This window comes from Atractosteus spatula, chromosome 8 (genome assembly GCF_055471065.1).
Source record: "Atractosteus spatula isolate fAtrSpa1 chromosome 8, fAtrSpa1.hap1, whole genome shotgun sequence".
NCBI lineage: Eukaryota > Metazoa > Chordata > Actinopteri > Semionotiformes > Lepisosteidae > Atractosteus > Atractosteus spatula.
This window is the reverse complement of record NC_142713.1, coordinates 11,034,505-11,047,422: the sequence shown is the minus strand read 5'-3', so window position 1 is coordinate 11,047,422 and position 12,918 is coordinate 11,034,505. Positions and strand designations below refer to the sequence as shown.

General features: G+C 36.5%; 1 protein-coding gene across 4 annotated transcripts in view; it reads right to left on the bottom strand.

Annotated features, from left to right (window-relative positions):
- tulp3 (TUB like protein 3) overlaps window positions 1–12,918 on the bottom strand; it is an 87,479-nt gene that overhangs the window by 15,450 nt on the left and 59,111 nt on the right. For 2 of the 4 annotated variants that reach the window (XM_088923712.1, XM_088923713.1), the window contains exons 4-6: window positions 10,226–10,388; window positions 5,481–5,657; window positions 1,815–2,003 (exon numbers count right to left, since the gene is read on the bottom strand). In XM_088923712.1, coding sequence (XP_088779838.1) covers window positions 1,815–2,003; window positions 5,481–5,657; window positions 10,226–10,388 — 529 coding nt within the window. The remainder of the gene's footprint in view (window positions 1–1,814; window positions 2,004–5,480; window positions 5,658–10,225; window positions 10,389–12,918) is intronic. The other 2 variants (XM_088923714.1, XM_088923715.1) reach the window with 2 other exon arrangements.

Sequence of the window (12,918 nt, the reverse complement as noted above, 5' to 3'; positions counted from 1 at the left end):
TAAATTAAATGTAACTGCAATACATTCCTTCTGTTAAAAACACCAAATCAACAAAAGCAACAACATTGCAATGCATCATTTCTGCTTAAATTGGGTTGTGGAAGCCGACATAAATTGATTAATCAGCACAGATCATTTACATTGTAAAAATGTGTATTTTACAATACTGATTATGAAAGCAGGACCTTACATCAACGACAGCAGCCCAGGATATATATTGTACAAGCAAACTTATAACAGCATTCATCTATACATTCCTCTTATTTCTCATAAAGCAGATTTTTTTTCCATTTGTACAAAAATAGGAATATCATAAGAATAAAAATGTAATGGCATTATGAAGAAAAATGTTTTTTAGATTAAGTAGAAATGTCAGGAAAGTAAAAAAGTAAGGTTCTTTTTCTGAACTGCTCCTTTTATGTCCCCAAAGTGAAAACCCTGTGAGAAAATTCACTTCATTAACACGACGATAGATCATTCTGCTGTAGGCAAAAGAAAATGAAGATCTTGCAAAAATAACATCAAGCTGGGAATAACTACCTGTCAGATAAGACAGCAGAGAAAGAAAGCAGTGCAGATTAAAGTTACCCTTTAAGCCCAAGATCCTAAGAGAGTTAGCCTTTCACCATGTCATCAATCTAGTCACCCAAGGCTGAAGGCTAGAGTATCCCCTTTCACAGGCAGTCTCTAAGCACAAATTGAATTAAGTAAATATAATGATTTATACCAATTAGGAAGCTAAATATAAATTAAAGTCACTAGTGGGGTCTTTAAAAGTGAACAGAAGTTCATTGAAAACAGCTTTGGAAAACACATCAAGGTTTAGCCAAAGGCAGACCCTGAGACAACCAGCATAGAGCATATTGAATAGAACTTCCACAAAGCATAATAATCACTCTCAGCACTTACCACTGTTTTTTACAGGATATGCATGATAGTTCTATATAAATCTGTATGGTAAATTCATACTATTACCATGATTTTACTCCACAGTGTATTGTAGCATACATGGTTCTTTTGTATGCTTTTGCCAAGTGAGTAACTACACTAGACAACAATATTATCATAATTTAAGTTACTGGGGCTATGTGACACTACCATGTCATGGTAAGCCTTCTCACTGAAACCTGATATAGGGGGGACACGCTAATTTAAACTACAGTACATTAATCTGAGACACAAACAGATAATCGCATACATTTGATTATACTATATTACATTTTAATAAAAATTAAATAGTCTAATCAAAAACCAGCAAATTGTTGTCCTTTTAAAATATCTCTAAGAGTCTCTAAAATCTTTTAATTATACCTGGGCTGGACAACTGTTTTTTTTTATTTTTGCAAAAAAATCAAAAATGAGAAATACTGATGTTTACCTGCTTAACTACAGCATAAGTCTGATCCTCTAATTAGGAAACAAGCATGTGCTTAAAACTCAGGAAATCCAAGAGTGCAAATAAATTTCAATATTTATTTTCCCACTGCACAGAAAAATAAGAAAGACATAAACAGTCTATTCACGATGCTATAATTGCCCACTTTTTAAGGAGGTTTTAAAATTTTATTTGGTGGGATTAATCTTTGTTTCAACTATGCAGTCTCACATCACAGAAGTGATCTGCTGCAGCTGGTTTCTCATCACTCCTTTAGTACACATTAGGATGTCTTATACTAATGTGTTTCATCTCTTTGTTTTGAAATGCCCTATTGTAAATTAACAGAAGTTGGCTCTGATCCTGTGAAAAGGGGACAGCTCTGTGCCTCCAAGCCTCTCCCAGTGAAAAATCTCTGGCTGGTAATCCATCGTACTACCTGATTGAATCAATTTCTCTCGGGCAGACAGGGGACGCAATGGCCCCACAGATGCCCCTTCCTGGGGACATTTCTCATCCTCTTCATCGTTAGCCTGGCTTCCTAAAACCACCACCCTCTCACGAGGGTTCTCTGCAAGACAAGGTGAGGGGGCCCGCTCACCAGGAGCATGCTCGGGGACCCATGCTGCTGTGAACAGAATTGCACAGTTCAATGTGCAGGATTAGTATAAGATAAGATAAGATCACTTTATTAGCCATATACAATTTCTTGCATTAGGAATTCCGTCTTTTTTCGCATACCCCAGCTTGCTCTCCATGAGACACAGGCACACAGACAGGGAGAGAAGCTTGGGGTCAGAGCGCAGGGTCAGCCATTGTACAGCACCCCTGGAGCAGTTGGGGTTAAGGGCCTTGCTCAGGGGCCCAACGGCGTAGGATCCCTTTGCCGATTTGAACCGGCAACCTTCCAGCCACAGGAGCAGATCCTTAGCCACAGTGCCACCGCTCCACCCCGATTAGTAGTCATTAGTATGACTAATGTTTCATTAGTTTCAGACCTGTGATGATTCATACAAATGATTCATAGTATGTGACTAGGCGACATACTACACGGACACAATGTTTTAAGAAACATTTTGAAGAAGATGTGTCTATGGGATTAATCCTGGGTGTTTCTGTAAGTCTGAAAATACAAGGTGAGTTTTGAGCAAAAACTGAGGTTTCTCAAATATTAAATTAAGATGTATTAAATCTCCCAGCAATTCTGACTCTTAAAAATTCACTTGATGAGAGAAGACCGTTGGAAGGATTGGCAGTGCAATCAGCAAACTCTTAAAAAGCAATATGGGAAAAAGACTGTTCTTTAAACATGGCTTTTGTGACTGCTAAATAAAGTAGACATAACCAAATGTATATTACCTAAAAAGTTTATCTCAGGACTAAAAATATATATTGTGTATTGAATGATCTAAAAGATGACCTAGAGATTCTCACACATGCTATACCCACAATGGTAAAATGATTACACGTACTGTACATTATGTTCAAGCCTTTAGCTCCTTTCAGGGAACTGTGGGTATAGATGTTGGCATTCTGCGTTTTCTCAGGTGGTGTGATTTATGCTTCATGCTTCATTGAGATGAACACACAAATTACTATTTTCCCCTAAAAGCAGGATTGACCTTCAGGTCTCTACCACTTAAACCTTCAGTTCATTCTATGCATGTGTATAAAAAGTGGAATCATACCTATTCTATTATATGTGCAAGTGAGTTGTAATTCAAACTTAACAATTACTAATGTTGTAATGGCAAGGTCAGTTTTTAATTCTTAGGAATAGCTGTATTTATACTGCATACTGCAATATTCTGAAATCTGTAGCAAAACCCCTACAATGTTCCAAAAGTATTACAACAGATATTTAAGTTCTTCTCATTAATATATCATCTTTCAATACATAAAACATGTACTTTTCTGAACACAACTGCACATTTCTTTATGTTTGTGCCATGACTGGCCTTTCTAAGTTACATATGTCTCCCATTATGGTGTTATGCTCCCATGACAACCAGCAGCGAGACATATTGCATTGCAATATGCTTACCACCTGTATACTTGTACTTACCTGTGTACATTTATTGATATCAAGAAGAAAATCGAGTTAATCTTTTGCTACATCAAAATTACATTTTAATATATAATATAATATAAGATAAATGATAAATTAAGAACAAAGGAGATATCAACTAATGTCTCACAAAAGTGAGTTCTGGTGAATTTTTAAATTGGAGATTATGAATGGCAGTTTTGTTCTTTTAGTTATTTTGTACAGTATTAATTTGCAGTCATGGCTTTCTATAAATCTTCCGAATCAGCAATATAACTTTGAATATTTTCTACCCTATGAGGTTAAAGGTAGTTCAAGAAGTGAGGACTGATTCGGCAATTAAATAAACATGCTAATTAATTTACCTTATGTTACATTATTGCATCACCAGCATTAATACACAAGTACAAATTATAAAACAGCCTAGTGTGAAAAAATAAGGGCATGGTTTACATGCAAAATGACACTGTTATATTAGATCATTGGATAAAAAATTCCAGGAAAAAATTCAATTCTGTACCATGACAAATTGATTTCATACAATACTTAGAACTGCAAAAAGAAAAACTAGTCAGAGAGCTTCAGGGCAGAATCTTACTGGAAACATTTCTCTCTCCTTTGTTTCACTGTCACCTGAGACAAGTCACCTTGCACTCTGTGACACACATCAGTTCTTATCACACAGTATTCTAAATGCAATGGTAGATTGATTAGGCTAGGTGGTAGGTATGGACTGAAGTGCTGAACTTGAAATGAGGGACTGACAAAAAAAATGCCTTTTTTCTGCCTTCTCTTTTTAACAGACTGATAAGTTTTACCTTCTCACAAGAAGATAGTGACACCCTGCAATAAAAACCTTTTCGCTCTGTCACACATACTTGCTAACAAGATACCCTCTGTAGCTTGGTTTATAATATACAGTCACTAGGCAAAAGATTAGGAACTAAGTGGAGGCTCTTTGAACAGCAAGAACAGCTTGAACAGGTGGCATTGTGGCTTTGTGGTTCTGTTTTCTTTTCCTATAAATGTTCAATGGGAATCAGGTTTTGTGATATACATGACATTACAGTCAAGTTTCCATCTTGCAAGGAAACTTATTTTAATCAAGTAAACATAAGATAGTGTGTTGTCCTATTGGAATGCTGTTACATCAGGATGCCTGTACCAAGGGCAGCAAGTGAGGTCCCAGGACTGAAACAATGTAGTGTTGTGCCATCAATCACTAAAAGAGCTCTGTAGTTATCACTACTATCCAGATCATCACAGTTGAACCTGTCTATTGGTCTTCACCAAGTGTTGTGACTCATGGTCTCCCATGGACTATCATTGATGACTGGCTGCAACATAATTCCAGTTTAGAAATTACTGGCTATAAACAATGAAGGCAGCCTGTGGCAGTTCACTGACTTAGTATATCCTCCAACATACAGTGCCTTGGTGTATGTATATTCCCTTTGCAATAATGCCTCATTTTGTTGAAATACAATGATGCACTTATTATATTGCTGAAATTGAACACTTTTATGAGTAAAAAATGTATATACTATATTTTTTTAAAAAACATAAAGTAATTTATTTTGATATTCAGTATATAATGCAAATTATACAACAGCAGAACTAATATTTGTAGCAGTCATTGGTATAACTGAATAGTTTATTGTCCTAATGTTTTACCACCATATACCAACAGCAGCTTGATGAAAACCACAGCTTTTTAAATATTACGGTTTATAGTGTGACTTTTTGTACTCTTAAAACATTTTTGGCAAGTCTTTCATACTTATGGTTGTTTTACAAAAGCCTACTACACATCTTTTAACTATAATATTCTATATATAATATATAACTACATATATATATCTGTCTGACTTTTCGGATACTCCTTCGGATCCTGCCCTGTGTTGTCCCACTTCTTGCTTAGTGTTTATTTATATCCACCTTTTACCTCGTTTTGCTGTGTGCTAGCCTGCGTTTGGATTCTAGTTCCTGTCTTGGAATCACTGCACTCGCCCTAAGTTCCCGCTGTCAATGAAGGGAGAGACAGTGTGGGCTGCTCACCTCGTTTCTGCAGGATGTCCTGGATGTCACTTTTGGCTGAGGGCTCCAGCAGAGTCTCTGTGTCTCCATCTCTGTCCACCTCCTCTGTCGGGGGGGACTGGCTCACCGATAAGATTTGAACCTTAGTGCTTAGGTCAGGAACCTCAGAGTTCATAAATGCGGCTGGTCCATCAATACCTGCATGGAGAGGGAGTTTTATTCATTATGCTGTGCACAAACATGAATGTCATTCTGATTTTTATAAAGAGATCTTTCTAGAAGGGATGTCAACTCTAATATATTCTAGATTTTGCTTCATTATCAAACTCATACATTCTCCTGTTATTTTAAATTATAAAATATGTAAATAAATTGACAACCATAAAATAATGTAAGGGATCAGTATCCAGTTCTCAAGCATGACAGTTTTTTTATGGTTTTATACTTAGTACAATTCTTAGATTAAATCACAGACTTTTATATTAATATTTTAATAATTATACAGAGTTATTTTTAATTTTTTAAACATTTGTAATATTTGTTTTTTATTTTTGAATTTTGTAAATTCTATTCAAATATATTAAAATGTGTCTATAATAATCTGCCAAATACATAATAATACAGTAATATTTTTTTGCTGGTCTATTCATATTGATTTTAAACTATTGACCTCAGAGATTTTAAACTAAGTAGCTTTCATTTAATAAATGTGTTTTTAAGTGAAAAATTAAGCATAAAGGAAAAGGCATGGGGGAATATTCTCTCAAAAAATTACCAACTATTTTTTATGACATTTCAAATATAAATTTAGCTAACTGACTCAGAAGATAAAAATACCTGGCATTTCTACTAGTTTTTTACCATTTCTATTAAGAGAAACACTATGAGGAAAAAGAGGAATGAGAAATGTATAGCTCTTTTAGTGCTTAGTAGTCTAAAACTATTAAACAGCTCTAATACACTCATAATGTGTAATGGAAAAAAAAAACTATTTCCATCACAGATGCAGCCAGTAACACAAGAGCCTGGCAAAGCACTAAAGGTTGTACAGCATCCCTCTTAGTTGAATTAACTAAGAGACCTTTAATCTTGACAATGCCAAAGAGGTACCTGGAAAGTAACAGCTTTGTTTTGCAATGAAAAGATCAAGTGTACTTTTAAGTGAAGTGATATGCATCATGCTTAAAAATGACTTAATTAGCTCTTTGAATTATAAATTGCCAATTGCAGCTGCCAATTAAGGATGCTGTAGGAAATCAAATGTATTACTGTAATGACAAAGATGGGTTTCCTACAGATTGGGGCACAGCTACAAAACAGGAAGAGTTAATACACATGTACCTTTCTGAAATTCCTAAACATGCATAATCAATTAGACCATCCAAGTAATTTTTCACAGGTGTTTAGACAAACAGATTTGGTGAAACCTATCTATGCGTAGATACTATACGGTACCAAGGAAAAATCCTTCCTTGGCCTGCATAGCCCACAAGACTACCTGAAGACTGCTCTCTGTACAGAAAAGACTATAATTTGAACTTTTTGGCCACACAAATAAGTGTTTTGAGTGTTTATCATGATCTGGGCTTCTGTGCTACCTCGGCACCAGAATGGCTTGTTTGCTTTGTTAAAGGAATTGGTGTTGTATTAGCAAATTTTGGAGGACAATGCCCGGCCATCCATTCATCTGCTGAAGCCAAGCCGAAAGTGCAGAATGGAGCAAGAAAATGATTATTAAGATACAAGCAGATCTACAACAGAATGGATGAATAAGAAGAAATTTCGTAGTTTGGATTAGTTAAATTGAAGTCTGGCAGTAACCCTTTGTAATGTTATAGCAGGACTTGAAATAAGCTGAAAAAAATCCTAAACGTTAATGCAAGAGACTTAACAGTTGCTAGTCGAAGTCATTGCTGGTCGAGGATGTTTAACCAAGGTTTAATTTAACCTTAACTTGCTCAATTTTACCATGCAATATTTCTCAATTCTTTATTGCGTTGCTAAGCTGTTAGAGGCCATGTTACGCATGTTCACACAAGGTTAAATAACCGTTTAGTAAAATAATAAAAATATTATTATGCATTTATATTATGTGTTTTTTGTTTAATCAAGTCAATCTTTATCTTTTATAAAGACTTTCAAGAAGATCTAATGATGTTGATCTAAAATATATGAGAATACTGATAAAAAATGTGGTTTTCACAGACATCCCACTGTAGATGATTTTATACATATAATTTTGTATGCATCTCAGCAGCCACAATTTTCAGAACCAGGTCTATTGTTGTAGACAGACAAGTGGCCTACTTGCTGAAGCCTTCTCTAAGGAAGTGTCTTTACAACTCAGGTCATTTCAGATTTAGATGAGCTGACGCATTGCTTCTGGGAATAAAAGTCAATCCAAAAAACAGAGAGTGACATTATTTGTGCTTTTAGGAATTCCAAACATCCACTAAAATAGATTTTCCCCCAAGATCAAACTTTTTTCTAAAATATAATTGTTTTAGTAATCAACCATTTAACATACAGATCAACAATACTGCAGCATATGTAACTGAGCCCTAGACAGTTATTATTGAAACTAATTGTAATAATTAATATTACATATATCCATATAACAATTTGACACGCCAATTTCAGCTATTTGTGTTTGATGTTAGCAATAATCAGAAACTCCAATGACCTTTAGTGAGAGTGATAGAGCTGACTGAATAACCATCTATTTTCTCATATATTTTTCACTTTTGTAATGTGATTCAATGAATACACTGCTTTAATCTGCTGAACCACTATAATAATATTTATAGTACATCTGTCTTTGTAAATGATAAATCAAACAGCTAAGTGATTTTCTGTCTGCACAGGTTGAAACTTACACACATTCCTTTTTTGACAGAAATGAATGTGTATGTGACGTTCACAGTCTCTTGTTAAGGATGCATTAATAATGTGCCTAATGTATTTGCAGAAATGCTTTAACAGGCCTTTAAGTAATACATACTGGAATCTCCCAGAGATATTGTACAAGGGAATTAAGTTATACAAAAAACAACATTGATGTGACCTACAGAACACGATGCACCACCTGACAGTCATAAAATGGTTAATAACCCATTAATTCATGCCTTGGCTTATGGTAGCTAACTTTCCTCTCTGTTTCCTGATCTTGCCTCTTCCCTGAAATGCTTTTCTGGGTTTTATCCATAGCTCTGGCCTGGGTGTTTCCTCTATGACTTTAAACTTCGGCTTCTCATTCAGCTCCTGCACTGTGGAAACATGATACATACAGTATTTGGAGTCATAGACCTGCACAGGCAGTTCTGCTAAATCTCAAGAATATAGCCATCCACTTGCAGTGGAATTAATGTGGATTTCCTCACAATAACACATTTTCCCATTCTTCTTATCTTAGTGTTCAAAAAGGGTTTCATTTATGTACTCATTAAGTATTTGTGACAGTACACAAGACGGCATACAGCATATAACACTAAACCTTCTGATTCATTGGACTATGATATCAATTTATTAGCAACATGAAAAGTAAACAAAGTTAGTCATGTCAGATGAAGACCGACAATTAATCATTACTGGAAGAGTACTTACAAAGTGTAATAGTGGAAGAGCATTAAAAGACATCTTATATGAATCACAAGAACAGTATTTACCAATCATGTTTTCTGTGCTGTCCATCCAATACCACTGTGACCATATAACAATGAACATAATTGTAATTTTGGATATTTTGATTAATGTATCCTGGGACATACATCAGCTAAAGAATTACTATGAAAATAAATCACTTGCACTCTAAATTGACAATGTTGACAAACAGATAAAGTGGGCCCTCAAAATGTTTCCTTTTTCAGCCACTGAAACAGGTTTTTTGTTGAATTTAAACGTTACAACAGTTATAATTGCAACACAGAAGGGAGCCATGGCAAGTAGAGTGTTGTGCATTTATGATAAAACAGTGCTCTGTAACCCTTTAAGGTTAATCATGCTTTCTGTAGACTTGTCATAGAAATGGAATCATGGAAATGGCTCAACATCTCTAATACACTGTAATCAAAAATAAGGACATTAAGACATTCCATCCTCAATTATAAAATTGTTGTTTATAAAACCGTTGGCCTGTCCTGCACTACCTTTGTCTCTCAGCCCTCTGGGTTCCTCTTTGAGCGGGTCTAAGTTGTGTTGTTTCAGATTGTTCTTGCTCCCTGACTTTACCCTATAGCCAGTCTGAGCTGTCAGGTCTTCTTTCTCCTGCGCAGAGCCTGTTCTCAGAATACTTCTCTGCCTGATGTCTCTGTGTGCTAAAACTGGGACACAGCATGGAATGATGCCACTCCGTGTACAAAAATGCAATACATTTGCTGCTAGCTCAATACAGGTCTGCTTCAAGTCCAAAACATAAATAGAAGGCTGCAAGGTCACCACTGACAGCAATTGTGCCATAATGTTAAGAAGGGCAAAAGCCATTCACCAGAAGTTAATGAAAGCATCTAAAGCCACCTCAGGAAGGTTAAAGATCTCTTTTTAGAGGAGTACTTTCTTCTTGCAATTTTGCAAATCTTCTTTAACAAGCTGATGAAAGCCAAAGTGAATTTTTTTTTCTAGCTTAGCCCATCACCATCACCATGGACTCCAGGGCATACCTGCCCTCTGCAGGCTGTAATTGTTTTTATGTGCAGGTTGACAGACTCAACTTATGCTATGGAATCCCCAATCATCTCGTCATCTTACACAATTCTCATTCTCCCTCTTACCATCCAGGATGACATCGCTGGTGATGCTGAGGCGGGATTCTACAAGTGGGGCCTGTTCCTCGCTCCTGCGGGGTTTGGACCGCCTGGGTTTGGCTTCTGGATTGGGCTGCACCATCAGAGGCTCCTGCCGTTTCCTCCTTTGCTTCTGCTCCAGGAGGGCCCGCTGACAACAAAGGACAAGAAGGAGCTTGAGCTTAATGGGTTTCACAGCTTTTGTGCTTCAGTCCTCCATTACTACTAAAAAAAGACAAATATATATGTGACATGTATTGTCATGGAAGACATTAACAAGACGTCTATGTGAGAGTGAGGTCGCCGGTGAGGCAGTGTAACAGAGCATCAGGGAAGCTCTGTCAGCTGGAGATGCCATGAAGGAGTAGAAATTCGGTGAAATAGAGTCCAATCTGTCCAATGGGGACCTGGGGGACAGCCCAGTGGTAAGAATCATAATACAGCTGGGTGTAACTGCTGGTGAAGAGATGGGGCTGGACAGCAGACCCATAGTAGGCTGCAGAAGTCGTGGCTGATAAAAATGTGTGTGGTGTGTTTGTGATCACCAGAGAAGCAGCTCTTGGATAGCTGAGAGTTGTTGACCCCAGATACCATGGAGGTATTTACAGTGTGTCGTTGAAGAGAGAAAGGTGAAAGCCTGCAGGAGGAGTGCACCGTGCAGAAAACAAATCAAGATCTGTGTAGGCACATTATTTCAGTAAAGATGCAACCTCAAAAACAAAGAGCCCAGCTGGAATGAAAACCAGAAGAAGCGTGGGTCTTTCAGGGTTGACCATTCTAAATTACAGCGCCATGGGTAAAGATTTCAGTGACAGTGCTATTAGAGCTACACAACAGTGGTACATTTCTGAGGCACTTCATTAGCACTTTGACATATATGGCTTAATCACAGCAAAAAAGAATTCAGGAGGAATACTGCTGTAAAGGTCTCAGAGAGACTTATTCCCTTCCTATCTAAAAATTTGATTTGCAGTTGCTGGCAAGAAACAGTGACACAGCTGAATAACATTTGTTCCTTGAAAATGAATGAAAAAAGAATTATTTTGAGTCCTTGTAGTGTGTAGTGTATTTTTAAAAAATGTTTATTATGAAAAAAGTAAGAAAGTACATAACTCATCATTACAGCCATAAGTTAAGAGCCTAGCTAATGGATGTGTATCCTACTTGCCTGCATTGCAGGTTTACAAACCACTTATACATTAGCTGTTCAAATGGTATTTCATTTCAGGGCTCTCTCGCGGTTGCCTGAAGACACAGAGCTCAGCTACACACTTCCATAAACCTACTGTCAACCTATCATCCTCAGTGAGCATCCCTTTATCATGTATTACTTTATTAACTGAAACAGACACACTGTAGGTAAGCAATGCTTCTAAGCTAGAGCTGTAGTAATAGATAGGATAAATAATATTTAGGTAGTTTTTAAAATGGTCTAAGATTGCTTGTTTATTTTTTTAACCTAAGAAGTTGACGTTGGAGAAAGAGATGACTACATTGCACAGGACATTGCCAGGGTGACTTTTGGCTCATAACATTATTTTGTACCTTTCAAGAGAATTAAATTTGCATCATTATACTGTACACAACAGAACACATTGCCAAGAGCACAGTAAACAACTCCTAAGGAGCTAGTTTAATACAAATTCAAATGATAATTTTTGTTTTTCATTTCAGATTTTGCATGGTTTACTACTATTATGCTGTTTTTCTGTTTGTCATGGTTTGATACCATGCATGTACTGCTCTATACTTTGAACCATAGTTTCAAAATGATTTCACCATAGATTATTACACGGATCTGACTGTATCAGTCATACACCCAGAATTAAATGTAGTGTTAAATTGATCCCACATAATGACTCTGCTCCTTCATGAGTAAGCACTGTACAACTCAGCAAACTAACAACCAAAGAGACCCTTCTCCAAACAGCCACTCACTGTCCCCACCCTTGTGGCACAGGGCCATACTTGCTTCAAACGAGATCCTGAATTACCAGCTTTTATTATCCTCATCTACTCATCAACACCAGATGTATATAAGCATTTACAATATCATTTATGAATGCAGTTGACACATCCCCTGCTAAAGACATACCTACTCCATTACATAATAATCAAGAAAAGCAATTATTTATAAAAAGAAAGTACTGAATGTCCTACTTATTTTACTGAATAAAATATTCAACGGAACATTTAATGAGAATACTCAATTCCAAAATACTCTGTTTCACAGTAGATGAGTATGGTATATTCCCAACAGAATTACTTGAAGGAGGGGGAAAATGTGATGTTTTTCAACCAAAGTGAAATGGCTCCTTCTTTCAAACAAATGTTTGTGTGTGACTGCCAGAATCCTTGGGTCTAAAAAGAGAAAAAAAAATGTTTCCATGGTAACAGCACGCTAGCGACGATGTAAGAAGGAGAGACAAAAGTAGCTCATGTCCTTGAAACAGTTTTCTGTTCTCTCACAAAAAGGAGCTGCTTTGATCACCATACTGCATCTTTCAGATTTTTGTCACATGTTCACTAAAACAATTCTAATCAGATTGACACCAGGCGGGGACCAGAAGATTTTTCTAAGCCACTAATTAAGAGCTTCAGAGGTGTCTGTATTTTAAGAAAGATTTAGATTAGGTAAGGAAGAACATGACTTCAAGTCTATTAGCTTCAAAATTGCTTAT